Genomic DNA, 27,229 nt, shown 5'->3' on the forward strand with positions numbered 1-27,229 from the left:
GAAAGTAAATAAACAAAATCTAAGATACTTACTGAGATGTTTACAATGCAAATAAAATCGGCGTGGAAAGCACTAAGTAAGCGCCCAGAACAGAGACACCCTTAGGAGTCAAGAAGATGCATTGAAATAACTCTACAGATGAACGGAATCTCTTTGCGACAAGAAAACTCAGCAGTAACTCTTATCCTGGTTTCACATTTCAAGAATTTGCCTAGGAATACACCAAAACAGGCTTAAAAAAAAAAAAAAAAAGCTGAGTCATCAGGGTCTTTCAGAAGGAAAGAAACCTCTTTAGGTTGGGAAATTTTGGCTCCTGCGGGGAGGGGCGAAGACTGAGTGCCTGGGGACTAAGGGAGGGAGGAGGCGTGTCCACCAGAGATTGGGTGCGGGGGCAGGGGGGCTTCTCGCCTTATTTCTTCACAACCTTTATACTTTACTAGATTTAGTTCTGCCGGTTAACTTAGCACCAGAACGCTCGGCTGGTACCGCTAGAGTAGATTAGGTTATTATTTTGGGACATTCTCGGCCCCGTTTTTTAGGACGAAGAGGTCCTAAAACGAATACCTGGACCTTCCTGCGGGCAGATCCGCGAACATACCCAGCCATGCCTCATCTTCACCCACAGTCTCCCGCTCCCCAGTACTGTAAAGTGCAAAAAAGCTTGCCAGGGCCTGCAGAAAGCGCAGCGCCTCGGAGCCTGGCACGCTTTTCCCCGTCCCTCCCCCGGGGAGTGATCCCAGCAGCTCCCCGCGTGATGTCAGTGGGATCCTGAGCCCCATCCGCTCCACGGCTGGGGGGCGGGCAGACCGTGCTCCCGCACGCCGGGCAAAGCGCTCCAGGCCTCCCACCCCCCCGCCCCGGGGTCCCCGGCAGCCGCGCGCGCCGCCCCCGCCGGCCCGCGCCACGCTCCGCCCTGGACGCCGCTGGTCCCGGCGCGGGGGTGCGCGGGGGGTGGGAGCGGGCCCCGGCTCAGCCTGATTTACGGCTCTGCTGAAAACCGCTTCGCTCCCGCAGCAGCAGCACCGGCCGCGGCGGCAGCAGCAGCGGCTGCAGCTGCAGCAACAAGTCGGGTAAGTGGCCGCAGCTGGGCTTCTGCGCCTGCGGCCCGGCCCGCGGGGCGCGGCGGAGGGGGCCGGCGGAACCGTCCCGGGCTGGGGAGGGGGCCTATCGCCTCCACGCGGCCGGGAGTTGGGCGCGCGGCCCCCACTTGCGGAAACTCGTGCGCGCATGTATCCACTCTGGCGCCTGGGGCCGGCCCGCGGCGGAGCTGGGGCGGGGGGAGCCGGGACCCTCCGTGCAGCGCCTTTGCCAGCTGCCCGGCTCAGGCAGAGGAAATTGGGGCTTTTCGGTCAACCCTGTGGACTGGGGTTCCCGCTGGGCCCTTGAAAGCAGGAGTACTCCCAGAGCGCGTGATAACCCGGTTCCCCATTCAGGGATGCCACCCCTTTCCCATTGCCACCTGGAATCCAGACTTCCCTTTCCTGGGCCTTTTGGGCCAGTCTGTGCATCCTGTGTCCACAAAACTGGTCGTTAAACAGCCAGGTGTAGCACAGGAAGAGGTTCCCCTCTCGAGGGGGCCAGAGGCTTATTAACCTGGAGGCTTTGCCTAGCTGGCTGGGGACCATTTGCGCCTCTGCTTTTGAGGAGGTTGAGGGCCCAATAACAACACTTTACAGTGTTGACCCTTAGCTGAGCTTCCTCTCTTGGGGGTCCAATGCTTGTTACATTTAAGCAGAAACCACTCCTGAAGGGAATATGTGTGCCCTGTTTGCAGAGTAGGGTTGCTACCAGTCATCTGTTGCTAGGGCTAAGATAATAAATTCCTTCAACGAAACAAGAACTCACTAAAGAGTTACGCTGATACCTGCATGTTTCAAACATTGGTCATCTCTAGAGGTTATCCTATGAAAACAGGATCACAGAGAAAAATCCATTGAGCGCATGGTATTTTTATAAAGGCTTGGCCACGGCCATGGCCCCACTTGGATCAAAACATAGCTGATATCTTGAGTTCCCAAATGTCAGTAAATCTGGAATATGGGGGACAATGATAACATTTTGGTTTATGTCATCACAACAATAACTAAAGGCGAAATCTCAGGTTGAAAAATTTCCAGCTCATTGTGTGCTTAATGCCACTACGTCTAGCTTGAGTGATATTTTTCCTATGCTTGAAGAAAGATCGCTGAACTTGCATTCTCAGGACAAATGTTGACAACTCATGTGAGTTTTCCTCACGTTTGGAATTCATGCTTATCAGGATTGTATCCATAAAATAGGGCACAGGTTTGCAGTTAGCGGTACTAAATTCAGGAGGGCAGGAAACTTGAATTCCACTTCTGGATCTGTCATTTACCATCTGGCTTTGAATTAATTACTTTACCTCCTTGCTTCAGTTTTGATATCTGCTAAAAGAGAATGTTACCCACCTTTTTTTTCCTTTTTTTTTTTTTTTTAATCCTGGGTGGGGTTGGCAAACTTTTTTGTAAAGGTCAAGTAGTAATTTTGGCTTTACCAAAATAGTCTCTGTCTCAACGCCTCACTCACCTTTGTCTTTAGTGCAAAAGCAGCATTAGACAATACAGAAATGAGTGAATGTGGCTGGATTTGGCCCACGGATCACAGGTTTTTATTTTAATATAAGATACTATATGCAAAAGTAATTTGAAGCCAAAAGTTCCTGCCCTCATGGACATGGGTGGCAACAGGCATTTCAGTAGGCATTTTTTTAACAGACATGTAAACTACCTGTTTCATTTGGCCCTGCCCAGGACTTGAAGAGTAATGCAACAGAAGGCTTTTGAGGAAAGCAGATACCCCTGGCAGGAGTCCTTTGAGAATGTTGCTGTGTGCCTGCCATTCCGCTGTCCGAGGTGTGGAGACCACACCAGATTTAGAAGCCTGTCTTCGCTGAGGGCCCATCTGGAATTCAGTCACAGCTACCAGGAAAGAACCCTCTTGACAAAATGCAGCCTCTTTCCATCCCTCAAAGACACAGACCTAGTCACTTCCGCAGAACCCCTGAAACAGGGAAAATTGCAGAGCACTGGCAACGGGGTGAAGCAGAAACCGAGCTATGTTAACTTGTATAGCATTTCACACGAACACTCCAAGGACAGGAAGCCATTTGAGGTGGTGGCAGAGCGGCCAGTGTCCTACGTGCAGACCTACACCACGGTGGACCTGCGTGCGGACTCACTGGAGGGGCCACGGTCCAGTCCCGGCCTGCCCACCTCGGACACCAAGGCTGCTTTCGAGGCTCATGTCAGAGAAAAATTCAACCGGATGGTCGAGGCCGTGGACAGGACCATCGAGAAGAGAATCGATAAACTCACCAAAGAGTTGGCCCAGAAAACTGCCGAACTGCTGGAAGTTCGGGCAGCCTTTGTGCAGCTGACACAGAAAAAGCAGGAGGTGCAGAGGCGGGAGCGGGCCCTGAACCGGCAGGTGGATGTGGCCGTGGAGATGATTGCCTCGCTTAGGCAGCGCCTGACCGAGTCGGAGGAGGAACTGCTCAGGAAGGAAGAGTAAGTGGTGCTGTGCCATCGCTCTAGGCACCTCCCCCCAGCTTACAAGCACATCTAAGGCGAGGTTTGGTTTTTATTACTTGCAGGTACCTTGGCTGCATTTCTCACGGATACAGTTGAACTTGGGAGGCACAAGGCTTTTTGATAGTATATACCCTCTCTGTGTAGAGTCTGCAGTCCAGCAGCAGGAAAGTCAAAATACTTAGTGCTTTCTCGCCTTAGAAGCTACAGAACATTTTTAGCGAGAGCAGTAGCACTGTATCCATGGTGGGATCCAGCACCAGCTGGGGAGTGGGGGGGGAGTTGAACGTGAAGGCAGAGAGGGCCCCTAGGGGAGCCAGTCCTCCTTGATAGGCTCCATGCAGTCGAGTCAGGAACAAGAGATGCTGTCTTACTCAAGTGTAAAAATATGCTGTAAATACCAGTGGTTCTGGCTTCTTTGCCATTTTGGATTATCTGCTAGTGTTAATTAACTGAGAATCCATTTAATTATAGTTTTTATTTGGAAGAAGCAGATATTAGGAAACCCAGAGGAAACTTCCTGATACTACTGACTTCCGTGACTTAAGTTGGAGAATTTTCTTTTTGGAAAATGGTACGTGATACTAGAGTAGGTCAGGCCTGCTTGCAAAGAGTTGACAAGCTATTACTTTAAAAAACATCATACTTGGGAAAGCATTTCCTTATCATTAATTATGGCATTCACTCAAACTAGAAAAGCATACATAACAGTGCAGTGTATTTCCCAAATGCAGAGTGTTGGATTTAAATTTAAATGGAGGTTCAGAATTCGTAGAATCAAAGGGCATACAAATTGGCACTCTAAGACAACCTAGAAGGAAGATTTCAAGTAATTTAGATTATATTATAGAGGTGGACTTAATTTCATACTCTCTTTGCCCACTGGCACTCTTCTATCATGCATTGCCTCTTAAAGTGTAGTAATTAAAGCTTCCTTCATTTGGCAAGAGGATAAGAAACCGTGTGTATTAAAGAGATCATCACCCGGTATCACTAAATGCCTACATTTGACCTACAGGGAAAGCCTGCTCTGATCAACTAGAAATTTTTTAATTACAGAGTGAGGACAGATTTGAGTTAGCCACTGATTTATTTGCTTTTAGGGAAATGATCTCTAACAAAAAGTTTCTCTCTTGGCATGGGGAGTTTCCTGGTGGGAAGTCAGTGCCAATACCCATTATGGCCACCAGGGTGATTAATACTGCGTCACTGGAAAAATGGCAGATGGGTTCCCCTATGTGCAAAGAAAAGCTTAGAATTACATTTGTGGTATTTCTGTTTGATTGACGAGCAGTGAATTTAAAAGGAAAACAAACTAATTGCACATATTTTTTGTCATGTTTTATTTGTTAATTACACAAGTCAAAATGAATGTAGGATTTGGGCCGATGGTTGCCTGGAGGGAAGACAGAATGATGGCAGGGAGGATCAGATAGTTAGGTCTAGGTTGTTGGCAAGGTTCTAACTTTTATTTTGGGCTGTGGGTTCAAGAGTGCTTTCTTATTAAAAATATGTGGTTAACTGACTTGGTGTAAAGTGGGCCATGCATGGATTAGTTGTAGTAATGTTAATCCAGTGTGGTCACCTGAGGACCAATTGAAAAAGTAATCCATACTTGTAAAAAAAGATTTAACAGGGTGGAAATGCATGTACTAAAAGTCTCCCTCTTCTCCAAGCGTACCCTACTCCTTCCTCCAGAGACAGCCACTGTTTAGCTCTGTGAATGTCCTTCCAGACCTTTCCTGTGTACATACAGCCCTTTGTACTTTATATGCAGAGAGAATTATTTTCCCAAACAGAATCATGGCACATACTGTTCTACCACTTATGTGTGGAGTTTGCTTTTAACATAGTATGTTGTAGGCATCTTTCATGCACTAAATATAGGATTATGTCATTCCTTTTGGCTATTGCATGGTATTCTGTGGTGTGGCTGCTTCATGGCTGATTTCATCAGTTTGCTATTAATGAATACACGGTTTTGTTCCATTTCCCTGGTATTAAAAATAATGCCTCCCTTAACATCCTTGTACATGCATCTCTGTTCACGTTTTTGTGAATATATTTGGAGATAAATTATGAATTGGTTTTTAGTAGGTCATTTTGGACTATCAGGAAAAAAACCAATAACATTAAAAAAAACTTTAAATGAAAATACAGTGCAACTGCCTTACACTCTTAAACATAAAATTAACAAAGTCTTCATTTTTTTAAAGCTTTTATTTGGTCTGTCGTATCAGTTTCTGTATTCAGGCCTCAAATAATCACTCTTTCTGTACATAAAATAGCACTGAAAGGGTCTTGTTTCCAGAAAGGACACTGGAGCTCTTGGTCTGAGAGGGTGACTGTGGCCAGCCCCCTCGGAGTCTATAGTGTTCAGCCTCCCTGATGCCCACCCCTGCCCCCAAAGTGGGGATGCAAGCCAGCTGCGCAGCTGCCATACCGCTGAAACTGCGTTAATTTGACTGGATTTGCCTGGCTAGGATGTGTGCCTTCCCTCCTCACCATCCCTCACAGAGCTGTGCCTTCCACCGGAGACGTGACCTTTTAGATATGAGAAGACCCTATTTGGCTGTGAACTAACCAGGAACTGCACTGCCCTGCTAACCCCCTCCGAATGAGCTCTCAAGACTCATTTGTGAGAGGAAGTAGGCGGTTACAGTCCGATTCGAAATCGCCTTAAACTCTGGGGACCCTTCGAGACACAGATGGTGTTTTAAAAAAATGCAAACATCTACATGAGGCTCTCTTGCTAATGGATTTCACATGAGGCTCCTCTGCTTACGGATTTGTTCTCTCAACTTTAAAATCCTCTTTTTTTTTTGAACTGAAATAAAAGACTCCAGGGCTGCTTCTGCCCTGCAGCCGTCTGCAGGCTGAACCCCTTGGACTGTGGAAGTCCTGTGTATACTCGATGACAGAGGAGATTGTTTGAATAGGCAGCATCTTACACTCTGGTGCTGGTGAGTCTCATTACACGTCTGTAGAGAGGTATCTGTATGTTTCTGGAGTGCACATCGAAAAAGGTGTGCCTTGTCTTCACAAAGTCTCTGCCACTTTAAAAAGTACTATCGAAACAGGTACTTACTTATTCAGGAGTATTCAGAGCTATAGGGTAGCACCGCCCGTAATCAGGTAAATCAATCCCAGCCAACCTTGCTGTAAGGTATCCCTTAACAAGAAAGGATAAACTTGGATACTAGCTGATTCATGGCCGAGTTGGTCACCCAAAGTTTGGAGGACATCAGTGGAATAACAGTAATCCCAAGTTTTCTTATACCTCCTTCTGCAGGTAAGGCTGGAAAGTCCTAATTGAGTACCCGTGATGTGCCCAGCACCGTGCTAGGTGTATATAGGGAATATGAAATTCATGCTGTTTTTCCCTGAGGGGCTTACACTCTTCCTGGGAAGAGTAAAACATATCTGTGAACATGTCCGTGTTCAGCCCCAAGGTAGTTTGAACAAGTGCTTAAATAGAAGCCATGGTTTCAAGTTGATAAACCATTAGAGATAAACCATTTTGTGTGGCAAGGCCACACTGGGGAATGAGGAGGAAGGCGAGTATTTGCATCAGTGGCCGGGGTGACCAGGGGAGATTGACATTGAAGGGAATAGCAGGGAGAAGGGAGACTATTGGAGATGGCCCCTGAGGAGATCATGTGGTTTTGGAACTAGAAGGTACTCCTCGTCTCCTTCAAGATAACACTCTCATTTTATAGAGGCAGAATATAAGGACCAGCACAGTGGAATGACTCACCCAAAAATTTAGTGGTGGAGCTGAAATTGAAACCAGTATTCCCTGTGTCTCTGCTGAGTGCTTTTTTCCATTAATTCACTGTCTCAGCCAGACTTTTGAAAATGTGGTATTTGCCCAAAGCGTCAAGACTTATGTAATAATGAAGCTGGTCCATTTTGGAATGAGCTTGCTTCTTTGCTGTTTTGAGAGAGCCGCAATGGTGACATCATGTATTTTTCTGATGAGATTAAAGGAAATGTCAGCTGGCATCAAAGGTGGTGGGAAATAGGGAAATGCTAGCGTCATAAGTGTGGTTATGATATTAAACTTCTGGAGCACCAGCCCAGGGCTTTTAACTTGCCACAAGGGCTTTTAACTTGACTCTCTGGATGTCCGAGGCCAGTCCAAATGGAGCATGTGCCCCTGCCAGCCCTTGATTATGGTGAGGGGCCTCTTTGTAATTCTACCTAATTTCCATCCTACTCCCTTGCAAGTTACGATAGATATAATCTTTCCCTTCTTACTTCATTATTTGCCCTGTTCTCGGCTGGGAGTTGGCCAGAAGACAAACCTTCCACCAAGTGCCTGCTGAATGCCAGGTGCTGTTCTAGGTCATACAGTAGTAAACCAAATGAGTCCAGTTTCTGCTTTCATGGCAGGAAGAGACCAGGAGGTAAAATTACACATTTTGATATGGTAAAAGGGGCATACAGGGGTAGCCTGAGCCAGGTAATGTGCATTTAGGTTTCTATCCAAATAGGTTTCTATCCCAAAGCCGGCTGTGGGATGCAGGCCTTTTAAAAGTAAGTTTGGAGGTGCCTGGGTGGCTCAGTCGGTTAAGCGTCCGACTTTGGCTCAGGTCATGATCTCACGGTTCGTGGGTTTGAGCCCCGTGTCGGGCTCTGTGCTGACAGCTCAGAGCTTGGAGCCTGCTTTGGATTCTGTGTCTCCTCCTCTCTCTGCTCCTCCCCCACTCATGCTCTGTCTCTCTCTCTCTCTCTCTCAAAAATAAATAAACATTAAAAAAAATTTAAAGGTAAGTTTGACTTGGTAACTTGCTTTGCAGAACTAAACCCTCTTGCCACTTAATTACAACATTCCTATTTTTGATCAGCTAAAGCAGTGAGTAGACAACTTGGTCTCCAGATGGATCCATTGCTAGGAAACAAGCCAGGAAAAATCATGTTACACGTAGGGTTCAGTGGGACAGGAAGGGGTCTGTTTGCTCCACATTTTAATGTGTTTAGATAAATGAGGTCCTCTCTTTCCAGGCTGTTTCCCATGAAGATTTACAAACTAATATAGGAAAAGCTAGATGTCAAACATGCCCTTTTATGGATGGTAAAATTTGGAGACCAAGGAAAATATTCAGTTTTTCTGTGTGTCTCACGTTAGTCCATCTTTTTTCTCTCTCTGGACTGAGGGGCTTAGAATGTAGTGTTGACCTACTTATTACCAATAAGAGTAATTTGACTTACTTAGATAGATCTTAATGAGAACTATATACCTTTTGGTTTAGTCAAAGAAGCCGAAAGAGAAAGATGAGGCAAAGGGTCACCAAAAGTAGGGATGACGTGACTTCAGACGGGCTGTGGGTGCGGATTCCACCCTGTGGGGGGCTCCATGGGGTACATCGGAGCCAACCCTGAGCTCCCAAGGTTGCAGCCAGGCTCCCAGCATTGGAAAGGGGTTGACTCCAGCTTCAGGATTTGCCTCGTGGCTGACATTACGGTCTGTCTGAAGTGCTCTGTGATCAATAGCTAGACTATTTTTAGCTAGAGGTATTTTTACCATTTCACATACCTCCAAAGAGGTTCATAAATCAGTAATGTAAAATGAAATTTAAATAACTTGGTAGGGCTTTGCCTTTGGGAGGAGAATATGATTTTAAAGTGTTGTTTAAGAATAGAAGAGAGGCATCAATTTTAGATCCCACCCTCAGCCTTGTGGGAGGTGCCTGTATTGTGGATTACTTTTTGGTTTTATGCCCCAGTACTTGTTTGGAAAAAGGTAAAAAGAAACCTCGGGATCTTTTCGTCAGTTACAGAGTTTCAACTAGAGATGTAGTTTTACATTTTGTGCATTCAGCAGGAATTTTTTGCACCCGTGTTGTGTGCTGGGCTCATGTTCGATACTGGGGTAGCACAGCGGAAGGGCAGGCAAGGTCCCTGACCTTACAGATCTCACAGTGGAATGGGACAAATGGCATGACTAACCCTCTCTGTAGTGTGCAGTGTGATAGGGGGCAGCGTTCTGCGGGAGAACACAGCAGGAGAACACAGCAGGTTACCTACCCCACACCTAGGCATGTGTGGGAAAGCTTCCTAACAGGAGAGCCCTGAGGTTAGAAGGCTCCTAAAGAGTGGGGACTAGGGAGACGCAGAGGAAGGGACCCCAGTGGAAGAACAGCATGTTCAGAAATAAGAACCTGGTTCACAGGCTGAATGAAGGGAGTTCCCTGGTGCTGGAGCAGAGAGGGAGGTGCTGTGCATTTATGAGGCCCAGGGGGAGCGTGAGGCTACAGGGTGGGTGGCCATGAAAGCTGGACACATAGGGAAATAACTATAAATTATAATACATGATGTGATCAGTGTGTTGCCTCTTATTAACAACGCATGGTTCAATGCCTATGTAAAATTGCAGTGAACACTGTGGTGCATTAATGCACATTTCCCTCTATTGCTACATCTGCTTCTGATGTTTATTTTTGAGAGAGAGACAGAGCATGAGTGGGGGAGGGGCAGAGAAAGGGAGAGACACAGCATCTGCAGCAGGCTCCAGGCTTTGGGCTGTCAGCACAGAGCCCAATGCAGGGCTCGAACTCACAGACTGCAAGATCATGACCTGAGCCAAGTTGGACGCTTAACCAACTGAACCACCCAGGTGCCCTTCTTTACACCTGCTTCTAGAGTGGGTTTGTCACATGATAGTATATCTTTGATTTTTTTGAATTATTTTGCCTTTAACCCACCTCAGAAGTAACTGAGGGGTTCAATCTTTAAAAAAAAATGAAATATTATCTGTGTCTCAGACCTTATGGCCACCCTGTAAATGAATGAGCACATGAGGGAACAAATAGTTTTTCTAAATAAAGCTTTGATAGCACTGAAAGGGCTTTTTCACTCATTGCCTCTTTGTTTCTGAATCTCAGGATACTGACAGATTGCTTAGCTCTGTGAATCATTCTGCAGTAAGCTTCAGGCCAGTTTCTTATCCCGTGCTGATACTTTTTCCTTTAGTATCAAATAGTGATTTAAATAAGCGTATTTTCTGCTGAAGCCTAAAACCTTGTATCCTATCATATTTAACTTTTTTTGAGAGAGAGAGAGAGCGCACACAGACATGCATGTGTGAGCAGGAGAAGAGCAGGGGGAGAGAGAATCCAAACAGGCTCCCTGCTGCTAGCTCAGAGTCCAATGGGGAGCTCAATCCCATAAACCATGAGATCATGACCTAAGACGAAACCAGAGTGGGACGCTCAACAAACTGAGACACCCAGGTGCCCTATATTTAACTTTTTAAAAAACGTGTATATGAGAAGCCAGCAATGGGCCTGTAAGTGGCCTAGAGTCTGCTAGTTTCCCTGAAGCTGGTTTGTATCCACAGCTTGACTGGATTTCATTCAGGTTTGCCTTTATCTTCTCTCCCATCTGGCCTTCCAGCCTTCTCACTGTTCGAAGTCACAGGGTTTAAGAACCTAAAATAAAACCACACAAGTCTCTTCTTCTTCTTCTCTCTGATGGCATCGTATTATTCTTTTTCTTGGTTATTCCGCTCAGCTTTGTAATTACATATTTATTTCAGTATTTGTTTGCTTCTCCCGGGGCGCCTGGGTGGCTCAATCGGTTAAGCTTTTGACTTCGGCTCAGGTCATGATCTCATGGTTCATGAGTTCTAGCCCCATGTTGGGCTCTGTGCTAATAGCTGAAGCTAATCTGCTTCAGATTTTGTGTCTCCCTTTCTCTCTGCCCCTCCCCTGCTCGTGCTCTTTCTCAAAAATAAATACACATTAAAAAAAATGTATAATGTTTGCTTCTCCCACCATATCAAGGGTTAGTATACCACCAGCCTGACCCAGCCTGCTAGCTGTTTTTGAGGAGCTTGTGAGCTAAGAATTTTTAATTTGAAAAAAATTGAAAAGAAAAAGAATAATTCATGACATACGGAAATTATATGAAATTCAAACTTCGGTGTCCAAAAATAAAGTTTTATTGTTTTACAGTCTTGATGTATTTTTTGTGCTAGGTGGAGTCGAGTAATTGTGACAGAGACCATATGGGCTGCAGAACGTAAAATATTTACTCCCTGGTCCTTTGCAGAAAAATGGGCTGACCCCTGGGTTAGGCAGTAAGCTTTGTGAAGACAGTCATGGGTTCATGAGTGCCTCACCACTAAGCCCGGTACGTGTTAACATTCAATAAATGCTTGTTGAATTACTGAATAGTGAAATAAATAAGTGTATGGTCTGTGACTACATCTTACTAGTGTTCTAGCCCTCGTTGCCCACCCTCACCCGAGTTCTGAGGCTCAGGATCACATGTACAAAGCCTGACAGCACTTCTCAAACTTTTTGACACAACTTCTCCTTATACTGCTAAAAAAAAATATCTGAGGACCTTCAAAAGTTTTTGTTTGTGTGAGTTTTATCTATCAATATTTCCTTTATTAGAACTTAAAACTTACAAATTTAAAAAGACTTATTATTTAAAAGTAGCAATAAAAAAACCCATTACTGGTTAACATAAATAACATATTTCTATGAAAAACAACTATTTTCCAAAAACAATTTGGCAAAGAGAGCAGCTTGGTTTTATGAGTTTTGCAAATATTTTTAATATCTGGCTTAAATAGAAGGCAGCTGGACCTTGTTCCGTATGCATTTAGTCTGTTGCAAATTTGTTGTTTGGTTGAAGTAGATAAAGGAAATCCATCCTCTTGTGTGTCTGTAGTAAGAAGAGGGAGGGGTACTTTAATAGCTTTTTCAGAGAACAGAGGATATTCTGCTTCGATACTGTGCCATAAGTCAACAATTGGTAGTTTCTTCAAGAATACTTGAGATATGGAACCTGTACTCATATTAGTGCATATTTTGTTCTCCCTTACATTGAAATCCATTGGTCTTCCTTGCACTTTGAATGGATATTTTACTGTTTGGGGTATAATTATTTAAAAAAAATTTTTAATATTTTTATTTGTTTTTGAGACAGAGAGAGACAGAGTATGAGCAGGGAAGGGGCAGAGAGAGAGCGAGACACAGAATCCGAAGCAGGCTCCAGGCTCTGAGCCTGACGCAGGGCTCGAACTCACGGAGGGCGAGATCATGACCTGAGCCGATGTCAGACGCTTAACTGACTGAGCCACCCAGGCGCCCCTGGGGTATAATTATTAAAGAGACTACAAACGCAATATAGTTAAGCCTCTTCCTTTTTCATTCAGGAAATTCCCAAGATTCCTTGGGGAAATATGAGGTGTTTCTGGATATTGTTAATCCAGATTGAACAGGATGTGAAAGGGGAATCTGAACTTGTGCACACATGCTATACCATAATTAGCCACTGGGTTTTGTTGCTGTTTCTATCTAAAACAGACACCCAAACATATTCTTGGTATGAGGAACTTTTCCAGCCATTGTCTTGTATAACCTCTGATTTAAAATTAAATCATCAGACTTGTTTTAACTGTCTTTTCTTTTTCTTTGTCTTTCTTTTTTTTAGTTGATGTGAAACATTCATAAACTGAAATTAAGTTAGTATTGGTGCCAGGTTGGTTGAAAAATACAAAGGGTGTTAACTTCTCAGCTTCAGGGCACAAGGTAATTGGGTGAGGGAGAGGTTAGAAAAAGACATAACACTCCAGGATCAGCTAGGAGCATGAATGTTAGTTTGCAGGAGTTTTAAATAGAACCAGTAGCAAAACATTACATGATTTAAAAATACAGCTACAGTCATAAACTATATTGCACTTAGATTTGTTTTCTTGCTTTTGGGATGTTAATCCTATGGGATTAAGCTGTCAAATATTGCTGTTTTACATTTTAAGCTTTATAGCCTGAGAGCCCCAAAATAGTAAATATGCATAGAAAAAAAAAGACTAGAAAAAATATACAAGGATATTGATAGCAGTTACCTCTGGGTGTTGGGATTATGGGTCATTTTTTGTTTCTTCCTTGTCTTTTTAAAATATTCATTACAACAAATATATATTGAACATTATGTTTCATGTATTATATTGAATGATGGGCTTAGAACAGAGAACAAAAAAGCTGATTCGCCCCTTGCTGAGTTAGATCTTCTAATAGGTCAACTTTTATGTTTCCCATAATAAATGTAAAATATTTCTGTAATGAGATAGATATAGTAAATATTATAAACCAAAATGAATTGAAAAAGAATTCACTGGCTCATTCTCTGTGTTTTTCTTTTAGATGGTGGAGAGGGTTGTGGGTTTTGGTTGCTTTCCCTAAAAGTACAGTTTGGAGACTTGTGTCATGATTCAGGTATCCTAAATATCACCTATGAAGTATCTACAGTGGGCTTGACTCTGAACGAATGGGCACCTTAATGTTAGAAAGAGGAAGGAACAGACGTTTCCTGGGCTGTGTTTTCTAGCCATACTTTTGCGCTCCATCTCAGCCATTCCTAGAAGCCGTGATGGATCCAGCATGTAGCATGCTGGATGTAGCACCTGAATGGACCTTCCGTTATTTTGCTGCTAGTTAGGGTTACTTAAGAGGCAGATCAAAGCTGAATGAGCCATGGTAGAGCTTGAAAATTGGCTTGTGTCCGTGGTCTGAACAGCTTGGAAAGTGCACATCTTCCGTTCAGGCCTCATACAGAAACATCTGGAAATAAACTTGAAACTTGATGATGGAAGAAAACTCCTTTCCAAAAGGACTCATTTCTTTTATGTGAATATTTCTTAGCTACTGAAAGATAATAGAATTATCGTGGGATTGGGGTTTATATTTGATCCTGGATGGGAAACAAGAAAAAAGGGGGCTACTATAATAAGCAATTCTGTGATGCATCATGTTAGAACCTGTCTCTTTTCTATTTTTATAAGTATATAATTTCCAAGGTTTTACAGAGACGTTTGACTCTGTAGGAAATGTCAGACAAGTTTCAGTATGACCAAGTGTGACATATTTGTGAGAAAAAAAATCACAACTAATTGTAAAAGTGAGTCACTGACTAGTTGTACAGAATAAAGGAGCTGGAAACCACTACCAAGCTCTTTTGTAAAGATCTTCTACAAAACTTCCTGGGCCAGACCTACCTGAAGTTCTACTCTCAAGAAATTATGGCACTGAGTGGAAAGTATAGAGAAGACCATGAATTTCATCAACTGTCTAGAGCAGCTGCATGAGGTTAGATTTTTTTTATTATTATTTATTTTGAGAGCAGAAAGAGAGGGAGATTGAGAATCCCAAGCAGGGCTCCAACTAATGAACAGATCATGACCTGAGCAGAAATCAAGACTCAGACCCTGAACGGACTGAGCCACCCAGGCACCCTGAGGTTAGATCCTTATTAGTAGGATTTCTTAACCTAAAATGAAAGAGGCTGGGAGGATGATGATCAGTCTTTAGAATCTTGGTTCTGCATAAGTTGAACATGGCCAGAAAAATGAGGGGGCACTCCTTGAAGGTCGAGAGAGATTCTGAAGACCTATAAAGGAAATACTATATCCAACAGGTAGTAAAATTATAGAAATTCATTGCCTCTCGTGGGCGTGGCAGGGCATACAAAGGGAAAGGCTGAAAGGATCTTCATAATTTCTCACTAAGTAAGGCAAATTGGATGGAGTTGTGATAATAAGCATCTGTTGGTCGTGTGTGTGTGTGTGTGTGTGTGTGTGTGTGTGTGTATTTGTAGAGTTGCTCATGAGAATGGCTACCAAATTGTTACATTGTTTCAGAATAATGGGGTTTCTTTTACATTTCTGATGTGTTTGAGTTTGTATAAAAAACTGATTTATTATAAATCAAAAATATGGTTTTCATACATGCATTGGAAATAAGAAGATACAAAGTAGTAATAAGGTTATTAAAATTTTTCTTTGGATGGAACTAAAGTATATTATGCTAAGTGAAATTCATCAGAGAAAGACAAATATCACATGACTTCACTTATATGTGGAATTTAAGATACAAAATAGATGAACATAAGGGAAGGGAAGCAAAAATAATATAAAAACAGGGAGGGGGACAAAACATAAGAAACTCTTAAATACAGAGAACAAACTGAGGGTTGCTGGAGAGATTGTGGGTGGCAGGAGGGGCTAAATGGGCAAGGGGCATTATTAAGGAGGACACTTGTCGGGATGAGCACTGGGTATTATATGTAGGGGATAAATCACTGGAATCTACTCCTGAAATCATGATTGCACTATATGCTAACTAACTTGAATGTAAATTAAAAAAAATTTTTTTCTGGATTTGTGAATCACAGTTATGTGGATAACGGAATGTTGTTTTAGGTATTTTCCTCAGCTTTTTAGGGAAGGGCACCCTGCACATTGATTGTCCTGTGTCCTCTAAAATAGCTTTCCAGCGGTCCTTGCATCTGCCTGGGGATGGCATGTCTTGGACTGTTTCACTTTTAGCTGAAACACACATTTGGTACAAGGTGACTCATCTTATACACTGAAGTGCTCAGCCTGGCCTTTTGTTTCCTCTCTGTACTCTTTTCTCCCCCCAACAGCTAGACTTTTAAAATGTAAGTCAGAACATTTCTCAAAAGCGTCCAGTGGCTTCTGATGTCATTTATAAGAAAATCGAGCATCCTCATGGTGGCCCCTACTTGGCCTGTCCTCCCCCTTCCTCCCTGTGCTCCAGCCACACAGGCCTCCTTGCTGTACCTCAGTCCTGTCTGCATGTTTCCACCCAAGGCCTGGCTTGCTGTCCCTGGATATCTGCCTGTCTTACTCCTTGCTTCCTTCAGGTATCTGTCCAAATGTATCCCCATCCAGGTCGTCCCTGACTCTGCTTTCTAAAATCTCACTCACACTCTCCCTCCCTCTGTTACTTTCTGTCCCTTTGCGTCCAGTGTCCCTGTTTTCTCCCTAGCACTTACCACCACCTGACATATGTATTGATTTGTATATTTTATAATGACTGTCTCTTTCTACTAAAATGTAATCTCTAAACGTAACCACGGAAATGTAGCATTATCTCTTGTCATGGCCGTGAGCATACTGCCAAGGGCAGTACCTGACGCATAGTAAGCACTCAATAAATATGTGCTGAGTGAATGAATTCCTGTCTCATTTCTCCGCTCTGTGTTCTGACATTTTTGCCTTGCAGAGAAGTTGTTACATTCAACCATTTCCTGGAAGCAGCAGCTGAGAAGGAGGTTCAAGGGAAAGCTCGGCTCCAGGACTTTATTGAGAATCTGCTGCAACGGGTAGAAGTGGCAGAAAAGCAGTTAGAGTACTACCAAAGCCAGCAGGCCGCTGGCCTCTGCCGGGACATCGGTGAGCACATGGTAAGTCACACAGGTCCAGCCACCAAGCTGTGGTCCTTGGATATGGCGAGACTGGGTCCAGGACAGAGGAAGAGGGAGCTGGGGAATGACTTACAGGAACCTTCTAGGCGTCATTTGAAAGCCCTGCACCAGCCATGCCTGTGTTACGAAGTGACACCAGGGGATCCAAGACGAGATCCAGGATGCACAGTTGTCTTCAGCCTGCGACTCCACACCGAGATAAACAGGCAGGAATAGTTTTATATTATAGAGTAACAGAGTTGGAAGTGTCCAAGCAGATCATCGGTGTCAACCTGGGCGATCAAGTAGATTGGAAAGTATTGTCCCATTTTGGAGCTCTTCAAGAGAATCTTAAGAAAGCTTTGGCCTTTTTAAGTAACAGTGGGATCTAGCCACGTACCTCTTTTTTCTTTAGCAGGAAGGACAGCACCTTCTGATAGTCTCTATAGTTGAAACATTCTTTAAGTAGATTTTGAAAAGGTCTTAGAAAATTTCACAAGTGACAGTTCTATAATAGATTTCTGCATACAAGTTTACGTATCGTTTCAGGGACTTAAGAGACCCCCAGAGCCCAGATGAGAACCGTGCATACGGCTGAAGGTCCAGATTCTCCTCAGGGGCTTGATCAAGATTCTCTGGTCTCTTTGGGGGTGGGAGGAGATACAACACCCGTGCTCCAGATGAGGGAGATGGTTGGGCAGATTGGCCCTCCAAACAGTTTTTTTTTTCTTATAAGCAACAAAAGCCAAAGAAAGGATTTTTGAAACCCCAGAGTGGTTTACTTATACTATTTTCATGATCTATTCAACCTTATTTATGCTTATCCCCTTCCCAAAAGATTTAAAAATGATTCTTCACTTCCCCACACGTGGACTGTCCATGTCAGGAGAAGAAAAATAGGAAACATTTATGCTAACCAGAATGTTGGAAAAGTTGCTATTGGCTGATTAAAAAGTTTAGTTTGAGCATTCTGGAAGCCAAGAGTAAAAGGAAACATGTTAAATTAAAAAAGAAGGAATGAGATGAAAAGCAGGTGGAAAAAGAAGGCAAGAGGGAGAGACAGACAACAGGAGAAAAAGGGAGAGAGGAAGGAAGAAGTGAAGAAACCTTCTGCCGTCTTACTGTAATGTACACTCAGCCTTAGAGCAGTGAAACAATGGGGGCTCTAGAAGTTTCCGGTCAGGAACAAAAATAGACTGGAAAGAAGTAAGTTTGTTACTTCTGTGAGATTTCAGTTACTGTAATCAAAGCAGTTGCAGCCATGTGCGTGTTTATTGTTTTCCTGTTGGTGTCTGTGGTCTGAGAGGGAGCCTATACTTCCCTCCTCTGTAGAGTCCAGTCATAACTCATTGTGGCTGGAAGGACACACTGAACCCTTTCCTGCTTTTTTCCCATCCTGCCCTCTATCGGGAGGGAGTGCAGCATGAGGTCATGGAGCTCACATGTGAGGTGAAAAGGCCTGGCTTCCAGATCATTAGCTCCCCTCTCCTGACTAAACGAGACCATTTGTCTTCCTGGACCTGTAATGCTTCTATAAAATGAAGCAGTTGGGGGTGCCTGGGTGACTCAGTCAGTTAAGTGTCCAACTTTGGCTCAGGTCATGATCTTATAGTTCATGGGTTTGAGCCCCATGTCGGGCTCTGTGCTGACAGCTCAGAGCCTTTTGCCTGCTTCAGATTCTGTGTCTTCCTCTCTCTCTGCCTCTCCTCCGCTCACATCTGTGTCTATCTGTCTCTGTCTCTCTCAAAAATAAATAAACATTAAAAAAGTTAATAACAAACTAAACTAAAATGAAGCAGTTGGACTAGATGCTCGCTAGGGTCTTGCGCCTCTTAAATTCTCTGATCATCACCTGACTTTGGTGGGTAAGAATTCTAAAATAAAAGTGTAGCATTAACAGCTTGACTATTTAGGCTTATAAGTAACCCAGAGCTAAGAAATGTGTAAAATTTTACTATACTAAGCCAAGAGGATCTTAAAGAAAGAGAGAAAACAATGGAAGGCAAGGAGGAAGAGAGGAAACCGAATAGTTCTCTCTCTTACTTATATTTCTGTGCTCACTTTCCTCTGCTTATTTTTCCACTTTGAAAATTAAACATCTTTTCAAAGACATTGCTAGTCATTATTTTCATCACAGTGGCACCACATAGTCACAAGTTGGACAGCATCTCCGCGGCTCTAGTCAGCTATGTATATATGAAGTTATGTACGTGTGTGACTGCCTGTACACACACAACACACACGTATGATACATAAATACGTAGATCTACAGGCACACGTTTGTATGCATACATATATATACAAACACAGCAGGAACTTGATACGTAGTTGTGTTTATGCTTTCTGTGTCCTAAACATGGCATGATCTGCCTTCATCAGACTTGATCTACCTAAGGAAGAATTGACTAATGGAAAGAAAGTAAAATGCAGTTAAGATGATAGTGGGGAAGATAGAAGTGAGCACTGACTGTGAGTAGGACATGGTCAGGCCACAGTGAGGTGGACTGTGGGACTCCCGTGGGGAGGACACATTGCCCTGAGAAGACCAAGAATGAGGTGCTTTGTTTCTGAAAGGATTGAGTACTTTCCCTGTTTTCATGGAAGTCCTCTCGACTCTGCATTGGACCATAATGCACCGCATCACAGTTCAGTCTTCGGTCCTTCAGACCGTTTCTCCCTTTTCCTTTCATCTATGTCATCTTAACACTATACATGCACCTGTGAAATTAGGAACAGTGTCTTTGATGTAAGGCGCTGCTAAGTCTGGCCTCCCAGGGTTCCTGTGGTGGTTGTACATACACAGAGGAACTTGGATGCTTTTGGCAGGAAAAGCTCTGAATCATAGCTTTATTGACTTACTTGGCCCACCTTAGTGAAGGTACCAGCCCAGGCTTCTGGAGCCTCAGCCCCACCCAGGAGAGCTCCTTGCCCCAGTGCACCCTGGGAGGGAGCAGAACATCCTGACCCATTCCCTCCACACCTCAGCTCATGACAGCCTGGCATGCCACCCCAGTTAGTGCCTTTTCTGAAATAATGTTTTCAGCCTCTGTGTTTTCCCCTTAATTCCCTTGAGCATTTGTGTTCCTTTTTCACCTGGCTGATTTCTAAAAATGTAACATGCTTACTCAGATCCTTTGTCTTTATGCTCTGAAAAATGCTGTTGAATTAGACCTAAAGTGACCTGATATCCCATCTGCCAAAAACACGCACAGAACTGCCCAAATGGAAGGTCATGAAACAGCTTGGATAATCTTATTTTAAGTGTTGCATTTATTTCCGGTAGGTTGCTAAATTAGGACTAGCCGCCATCCACTTAATACATGTTTATTGGGGACACAGCTCTTTCTGGGTGCTGAGGAAACTGGGTGAATGAGGTGGGTGAGGTTCCTGCTCTCGTGAGGAAGGCGACGGCATCAAAACAAGTAAACATGCAACAAAGATGGTTTCCTGCGGTGACAACCCCTTTAAAGGAAAAAGTAAGATGATGTGTCTGAGTGGTCCTTACGGTCAGGAACAGCCCTGCACGGGAGGCCACATTTAGACTGTGACCTGAATAACCAGAGGAAGGCAGCTCTGTGCACACTGGGAAGTGGCTTAGAAGGGAACAAGCTTGGCATGTTTGCGTGAGAAGAGTTAGTCAGAGATTCAAGAAGGATCCAGATCATGCCGGGGTTTCTGGGTCACATAAGGAGTTTGGACCCATTCTAGAACAGAGAGAAGCCGTTGATTGGACAGTTGTGAGCAGGAGGTGAGCTGTTTTAGCACAATCGCTCTGGCTGCGGGGTGGGGGAACAGATAGGTGCAGGACTGGGAGACAGGTTAGAAGGCTGTTGTGTGGCAGATGGTAGCTTGGTGAGAGCAGAGATGGAGAGAAATGGCAGGTATGGGGTGTATCGTGGGAATAGAATTGACCAAACCAGTTGGCCTTGCTGAAGGATTACTTTTTTAGCAGGTGAGGGAAAGGGAGGAATCAAGAATGAATCTAACGTTTTGGCCCGAACAGTTCAGTTTGCAGTGCTGCTATTTACACCAAGCGGAGGTTGGAGGAGAGCTGGGTGTCCAGTTTCTCTAACCCAAAACAACCCGAGACACCATGTTTGAGTTTTAGAAGTACATAGATTGGCTCTCAGTACAAATTTATTTATATTTTTCCAACATGGAACCTTCCTTAAGGACTCTCTCGATCCCCATCCCCAAACTCGCCTCTTCCCTAAACAAAAAGAAGGCAAAATAGTTGGACGGGGAGAAAACGGAGACAGTGAAGTGGGTTAAGGAGGAAGAGCGTTACTGTCTGCCTGTGGCTGTACGGCCAGAAAGAACAGTGGCCTCTTGTGTTCACAGGGAGGAGAGCATGTGAGGTTCTGTGGGGACTGTGATAACGGCCCTGCCTCCACCCAAGGCCCCATGATCTATAGGATCACTGGAGAAATTCCAGCCCAGCTATGGATTCCACATAACTTTTGTGTACAAACTGCACACTTTTACACAAACACATACTCTTTGAGAAGGCTGAGCCGAGTGAAGTCTTGTTTGGACTTGGAATGTGCTCACGTGGGTTTGAAGCCCAGCTCTAACACTGGTAAAGATTGAGGCTTCAAACCAGCTGCATCACTTTTGGCCTTGTTTTCTACATCTGTGAAAGGGGGATGCCAATGCTTGTCTCATAAGGTGGTTTTGAGGGTTAATTGTGGTTATGTAGTCCGTATTTTATCCAGTGGGTGATGTACAGACATGCACAAGTTATGGTACCTGTACATATGCGTATATGTGAGGCTTATCGCTCATTGGCACCCACACTTGTGCATTTCCCTTTATGTAATATACAGTAAATTCTTTTAATTTCCTGAGGTCCCAGCAGGGTCCATCAGTGACATTCATAGGCACCAAGGTTTTGGTTCTTAAAACGTTTTGGAAGTCAGGGACCCCTTTGAACATTTGATAACATTGTTCGCCTTTTCCTCAGGGAGGGAAGTATGTATGTGTATGTAAACACACACACACAGTTTTACATAAAATCCCAGAGTATTACATATACATATACAACATATCATCAAACTATATGCTTACATACATAGATATAGTAAAGTGAAAAAAATTTGTTATGCCTTAAGAGTAATTTTAAAAAGTAAGAGGCACGTTATTTATTTTAAAGTTTATTTTTTGAGAGAGACAGAGACAGCGTGAGTAGGGGGGGGCAGAGAGCGAGAGAGAGAATCCCAAGCAGGCTTTGCACTGCCAGTACACAGAGCCTGATGCAGAGACTGAACCCACAAATCTGTGAGATCGTGACCTGAGCTGAAATTGAGTCAGATGCCTAACCCATTGAGCCACCCAGGTGCCCCAAAGTAGGTGGCAATTTAGAGGAAGAAAAACCCTACACGTTCTTGTTTGTTTTTACGGTTTACGCATATACTAATGTCTATCCAAGGAGCCGGGCTGAGAAGCCCTTACTGGTGGCTGTGGGGCCATGGCTCATACTGCTGAGGTTCCCAGAAGCTGCCAGCCTGGTGTTTGCCTGAGCCGTCTGTCCTGTCTTCTTTATATATTGCAGAACCTCACGACCCTCATGCAGGCAAGGTGCCTTTTTCTGTACACATTGATTAATCTCGTGTTGAATCCAGCCAGTGTGAGCAGGGTCAACCATAAAGCTCACTTTTGACTGAATCAGAAGGCAGATGCCAAGAATCCCATCTTGCCCTGCTGGGCACATGACCCTCAAAGGTTTAAGAAAGCTGCTTTCTGGGGTGCTGGGTGGCTGTTGGTTAAGCATCCAGCTTCGCCTCAGGTCATGATCTTGCAGCTCGTGGGTTCGAGCTCTGCATCAGGCTCTGTGCTGACAACTCAGAGCCTGAAACTGCTTCAGATTCTGTGCCTCCCTCTCTCTATGCCCCTCCCCTGCTCATGCTCTCTCTCTCTCTCTCTCTCTCTCTCTCAAAAGTAAATAAACATTTTTTTTAAAAATTAAAGAAAAAGCTGCTTTCTGATTTGCTTCTGACTAAAGCTCAAGCTTCAAACAGATGACCCAGGGTAGTGACCCTGCTATGCTGAACTTAGTTTCTCTGATTATTTGAATACAGTAGGGACTCGTGTGTTGGCCATACTGGGCCCCAACACCAAGATGGCCCTTACTACATATTTTCTTTGTGCTCCTCTTCTTCTGTTTGTCTGCCTGCTGATATGACACCACTACTTTGAGTGAAGGCTTACCCCAGGGAGATCAGGAATTGAAGGTTGGGAATACGCTGGGTTTGCCTCTAAAGTGGATGGTGACATCTGGATCACAAAATGATAGTTATCAATTTGTTTGGCAAATGATATTTGAGCCCAACCACAAAAGTGCATATTTTATGGGCAGTGGAAAATAATCTCAGTGATAGATGGCCTCAGGGACAGTTGTGGAGTTGGTCTTCATATGCTCTCACTTTAGAAATGATGTATTTTAGGCAATAAACATTTTATGCCAATTTTCCCTTTAGTTGATAACACTGTGACCAACCACAGCTGTGGTAAATTAGCTGCACATGCAGCCTGAATTAATCGGGAAATAATGGCATATCATTCTAGTTTTATGAAACATGTTTCTTCAAATGTTGCTGTATTAGAGGACTCTTCAACGTTTTGAAATTTCTTAGATCTACTGATAATGGCTTCTTGGAAATCTCAGAACCGGGAGCACAGAGGCTCCCAGAGTCAGCTGAGGCTGAACACGAGACGAGACGTTCTCGTTCAGTGCTGGGATAGCAGGTGCCATGGGCCGTGTTACCCATAGCAGTTACTGGCTTCCTTAATGGGAACAATTTCTTAAAAATAGAAGCGAGAAAGATTTTTAAAGTCAGTTCCAACGTTCAAGCGAAGTAATGTTTCTTCTTATTTGTTTTCCTTCAGCTTACAGATATCTCCTCAAATAGGAAACCCAAATGCCTGTATGTATATCTTTTTATACTTGGGCCATTTGATAATGTTTGCATAATGTATTTTCCTGTTACGTTTTATATGGTATCTATATTATAAGTGGACTTGGAAGTCTTAAGTGAAAATGTACCTGCCCGTGTGCCTAATTTTGTAAATTGTGGATATGATTTTTAATGATGCTGATAGCCTTATATTAAATGCCATAAGGCAGTATGATAGTATTACTGGAGTACTTTTACAGTATTCTGTAGTGTAACTTTCTCTTATTGAAGTACAGTTATAGTCATAATAGCTCTACAGTGCTATTAATGTGTGTGTGCTACATTAGATATCTATAATATAAACAGATGTGTAAATTTATACTATGATTCATATACTTTGTAATTGCTATGCTACTACTATATACAGTCACTTAAAGAGTCCAGGGCTATGGATTCTGGTCCCAACTTTTCCAGAGACCAGCTGTGTATGTTTTATCCTAGATAGTCACTTAAATTTTCTATGTCTCAGTCTTATTACTGGTGAATAGAGCTAGCAAGATCTCCCTGGGAATTTGACATCATGAGGTCGTTTCATGAAGCCCACAGGAATTTTTGAAGGAAAAATACCAATTTATATTTGACTTAACTGGTGGGATTACTGCCACTCTAGCATGCCGGAGTGATTGTGCCAGGGATGGGTTTTCTCTCTAAAGGTTCTAAACAAAATATTTCTTTCTGCTCATTTCCCTCTGTGCAACCATCTGTAGAAGTCGAGGGCACCCACATTCTGTGTGTAACCACGCTGATCTCAAGATCCATTTTCATCCAAAGGGAAGGAGCTACCTGAAAAAAGCCAAGGATGACAGAGCCAGCATGCAGCCCGCTAAGTCCATTCACGAACAGGCTGAGTCCCCACGAGAACTCTGCAGACCATCGAAGAAAGGGGAGCCTCTGGGGTTTTGCCGAAAAGGCAACATCAGGCCCAAGGTGGCCAAAAAAAAGCCCACAGCAATTGTGAACATCATCTGAAAGGGGGGTGGCCCTGGACCACCATTGCTGGACTTTGTGGAATGTTGTTCTAGGGGCCAACAATAATGCCCTTTTGGATACATCCCATAGTAAGACACATTGGGAAAAAGAAGGGCATAACACATTTATTTTGTGTCCATACAAGCACCTGGATTAACCAGAATTTGACAAACGGGAATCTCGGGGAACCAGAGTTTTATTATAGGCCCCTTTTAGAACCAAGAGGCAGATTACAGAAAGAATTGAAAAAAAAAAAAATGAAAGCAGTTTTATTCCAAAATGTTAGTAAAAGCTCCAACTTGTAAAATAATTAGACCACTCTCCAGTAATTTCTGTACCTGGGGTTCTGTGCAGGGGTGATTAAACCTAGGACCCAAGGCCACACAAACCAAGTATTCTGGTTAATCAAGATTTCAGTGTTTGGGTTGCTTCAGGGACTCGTTCAGTTAGACTTCAGTTCTCATTTCTACTTTGTTTGATTCAGGTTTGTTGTTTCTCTGGAAGCATGTTTATTCAGATTTGGGGGAGCCTCTGCTTTCTTCTTTGGCTGCGTATTCTGCACCCTAAGACCAAGCCACAGCCTCTGTCTTCATAGCCGTTATTATTGCCTGTGGTTGGGGCCGAAAAGCCGATTAAAACCGTAAAACCCTTTGATCAGCATCCGTCACCAGTTCAGGGTCTGAAGGTTGGAATGCCAGCAGATGGCACGTGTAGTGCATTGAGAGCCAGCCTGGGACACTGTTGATGTTACTCAGCCTTTCCCGAGACCTATTTCCCTGGTCGTGTGGGCAGCCTCCGTGAGCTGCAGGCGTGACTTGTCTCCTTGCTGGCCTCACTCTTCACCTCCTGCTGCCTCTGTGCCCTTTGATAACTAAATATACGTCCTTACCTTTCAACCAGGTATTGGAAGTGTTCACTGAACACTGCTTTTTAAAGTAGTTTCTGAAACAAACAGTGCACGTGGGATCCACAGTCTGAGACTGTCCCTCTTCCCTCCCTAAAATAGCCTTTGTTTCCACAAGGAACCATCTGTTAAGAACCTTCTGCTTTATGATTTCCCTCAAGAATGAATTTCCATGTTCCTTTTTTTTTTTTTTTTTTTTAAACGTTAACAATATCATCAGGTCTTCTGCAGAGTTTACAAGTGCTGACATCCTTCTGGAAGAAAAGAGTAGTTATGTCCACAAATATATACATATATATATATATATATAAAACAAAATATATATGTCAAGTATATTAATAATTTATTTTTAAATACTCATGCAAAAGGTGTGTGTTTGTGGTGGGTGGTTTTTAAACTATATACATTAGTTCATGTAAGTTGAATTCTCTTCTTTTAAAAATTAAAATTGTAACCTAATTAACATTAGTAGAATGATTGTTATTACGATAAGCATCAGATTAGCAATGCATTAAAAATAGGTATAAAGCAGTTACTTAAAATTCCAATAAATTGAAAAGTGTAACTTATCATTATACAAACATTTTGAACCTATCATAGTGAAAATGTTGATTTTTGAACCTTCACTTTGACATCTGGCTCACGGGGGTGGGCCATTCGTATGATATACAGGCAACTATCAAGTGGGGAAAAAACATTGCTGTGAAGTGAATATCACTGTTTAGGCTAACACTGTAAAAATTGTAATGTTATAATTATTGTTTATTTGGAGAATTAATCTCCTCCAAAGTTATTTATTATTGGTGTTTATACCATGATTGCACTCTAGCCTTTTACATACTAAAAAACTGACTTGTTGTATTGCATGCCCTTTGTCCCGTAACACGTGTGTGCAATGACAACAACTTGTTTTTAAAGGTAGTATAGCCAGATTTGGTTTTGTTTATTTAATGTGACCTACATTTTCGATTTTTATTTAATATGCCTAGAGGGCATGGCAGCGCTCTTTGACAGTGGTACTCTGTGATCTCCAGAAAGCACCATAATGTCATATCTACTGTATGTACATTACATAAGACAGATGATTTTAAGATTTATTATATTAAAAAATTCTTTTTAATTCCAACTAAATTCTGACCTTCATACAATGAAATGCATTATAGATGTTGTGCTTCCTTAGAGACATAAATTTGCTGTTGAAACATGGGAGCTGGCTCACTCCAAGGGATATTCCACCTACATACCATGGCCCAAGCCATGTACTGTGTCCAGCTGGGGTCTTATTTTTAAATATATATATTTTTTGTCCACATGGGCAGTCAACCTGCAAGTTGATTTTTGAAGAAATTACCAAAGTTTCTGGGAAAACATGTTCAAGGTTAAACTGAAGAATGGATCTAATTTTTATGATTTGTTTTGTAAGGAAGAAATTTTTCTTTGAACTAGTCTTTCATTCTTTCTTCCCAAAGTTATGGATTCTCAAATGCTAAATTCAGGTTGCTTAGACACTGTTTTCCAGTATTCTGCAGGGTAGATCAGTTGTATGTAAGTTGGAATGTTCTTTTCCCAGAATTGATAAGAAAAAGTTTTTAGATTACGAAATATTATAATAATAAAGCTATATTTATGACTAA

At 43.2% G+C, this 27,229-nt stretch overlaps 1 protein-coding gene across 1 annotated transcript; it reads left to right on the top strand.

Annotated features, from left to right (window-relative positions):
- The first annotated feature begins 447 nt into the window (after positions 1-447).
- Positions 448-27,229, top strand: ZNF365 (zinc finger protein 365). Its single transcript, XM_043596438.1, has 5 exons — positions 448-1,070; positions 2,772-3,527; positions 16,589-16,769; positions 23,655-23,692; positions 24,430-27,229. The coding sequence occupies exons 2-5, from the start codon at positions 2,785-2,787 to the stop codon at positions 24,689-24,691; spliced, it is 1,224 nt and encodes a 407-aa protein (XP_043452373.1). The 5' UTR covers positions 448-1,070; positions 2,772-2,784; the 3' UTR covers positions 24,692-27,229.

This window comes from Prionailurus bengalensis, chromosome D2 (assembly GCF_016509475.1).
Source record: "Prionailurus bengalensis isolate Pbe53 chromosome D2, Fcat_Pben_1.1_paternal_pri, whole genome shotgun sequence".
NCBI lineage: Eukaryota > Metazoa > Chordata > Mammalia > Carnivora > Felidae > Prionailurus > Prionailurus bengalensis.

Excerpts from the sequence above, each read along its gene's own strand:
- ZNF365 (XM_043596438.1), top strand. The coding sequence starts at position 2,785 with ATGCAACAGAAGGCTTTTGAGGAAAGCAGATACCCCTGGCAGGAGTCC. Across the intron at positions 3,528-16,588 it reads GAACTGCTCAGGAAGGAAGA|AGAAGTTGTTACATTCAACC; the intron begins GTAAGTGGTGCT and ends TTTGCCTTGCAG. Across the intron at positions 23,693-24,429 it reads AATAGGAAACCCAAATGCCT|AAGTCGAGGGCACCCACATT; the intron begins GTATGTATATCT and ends AACCATCTGTAG.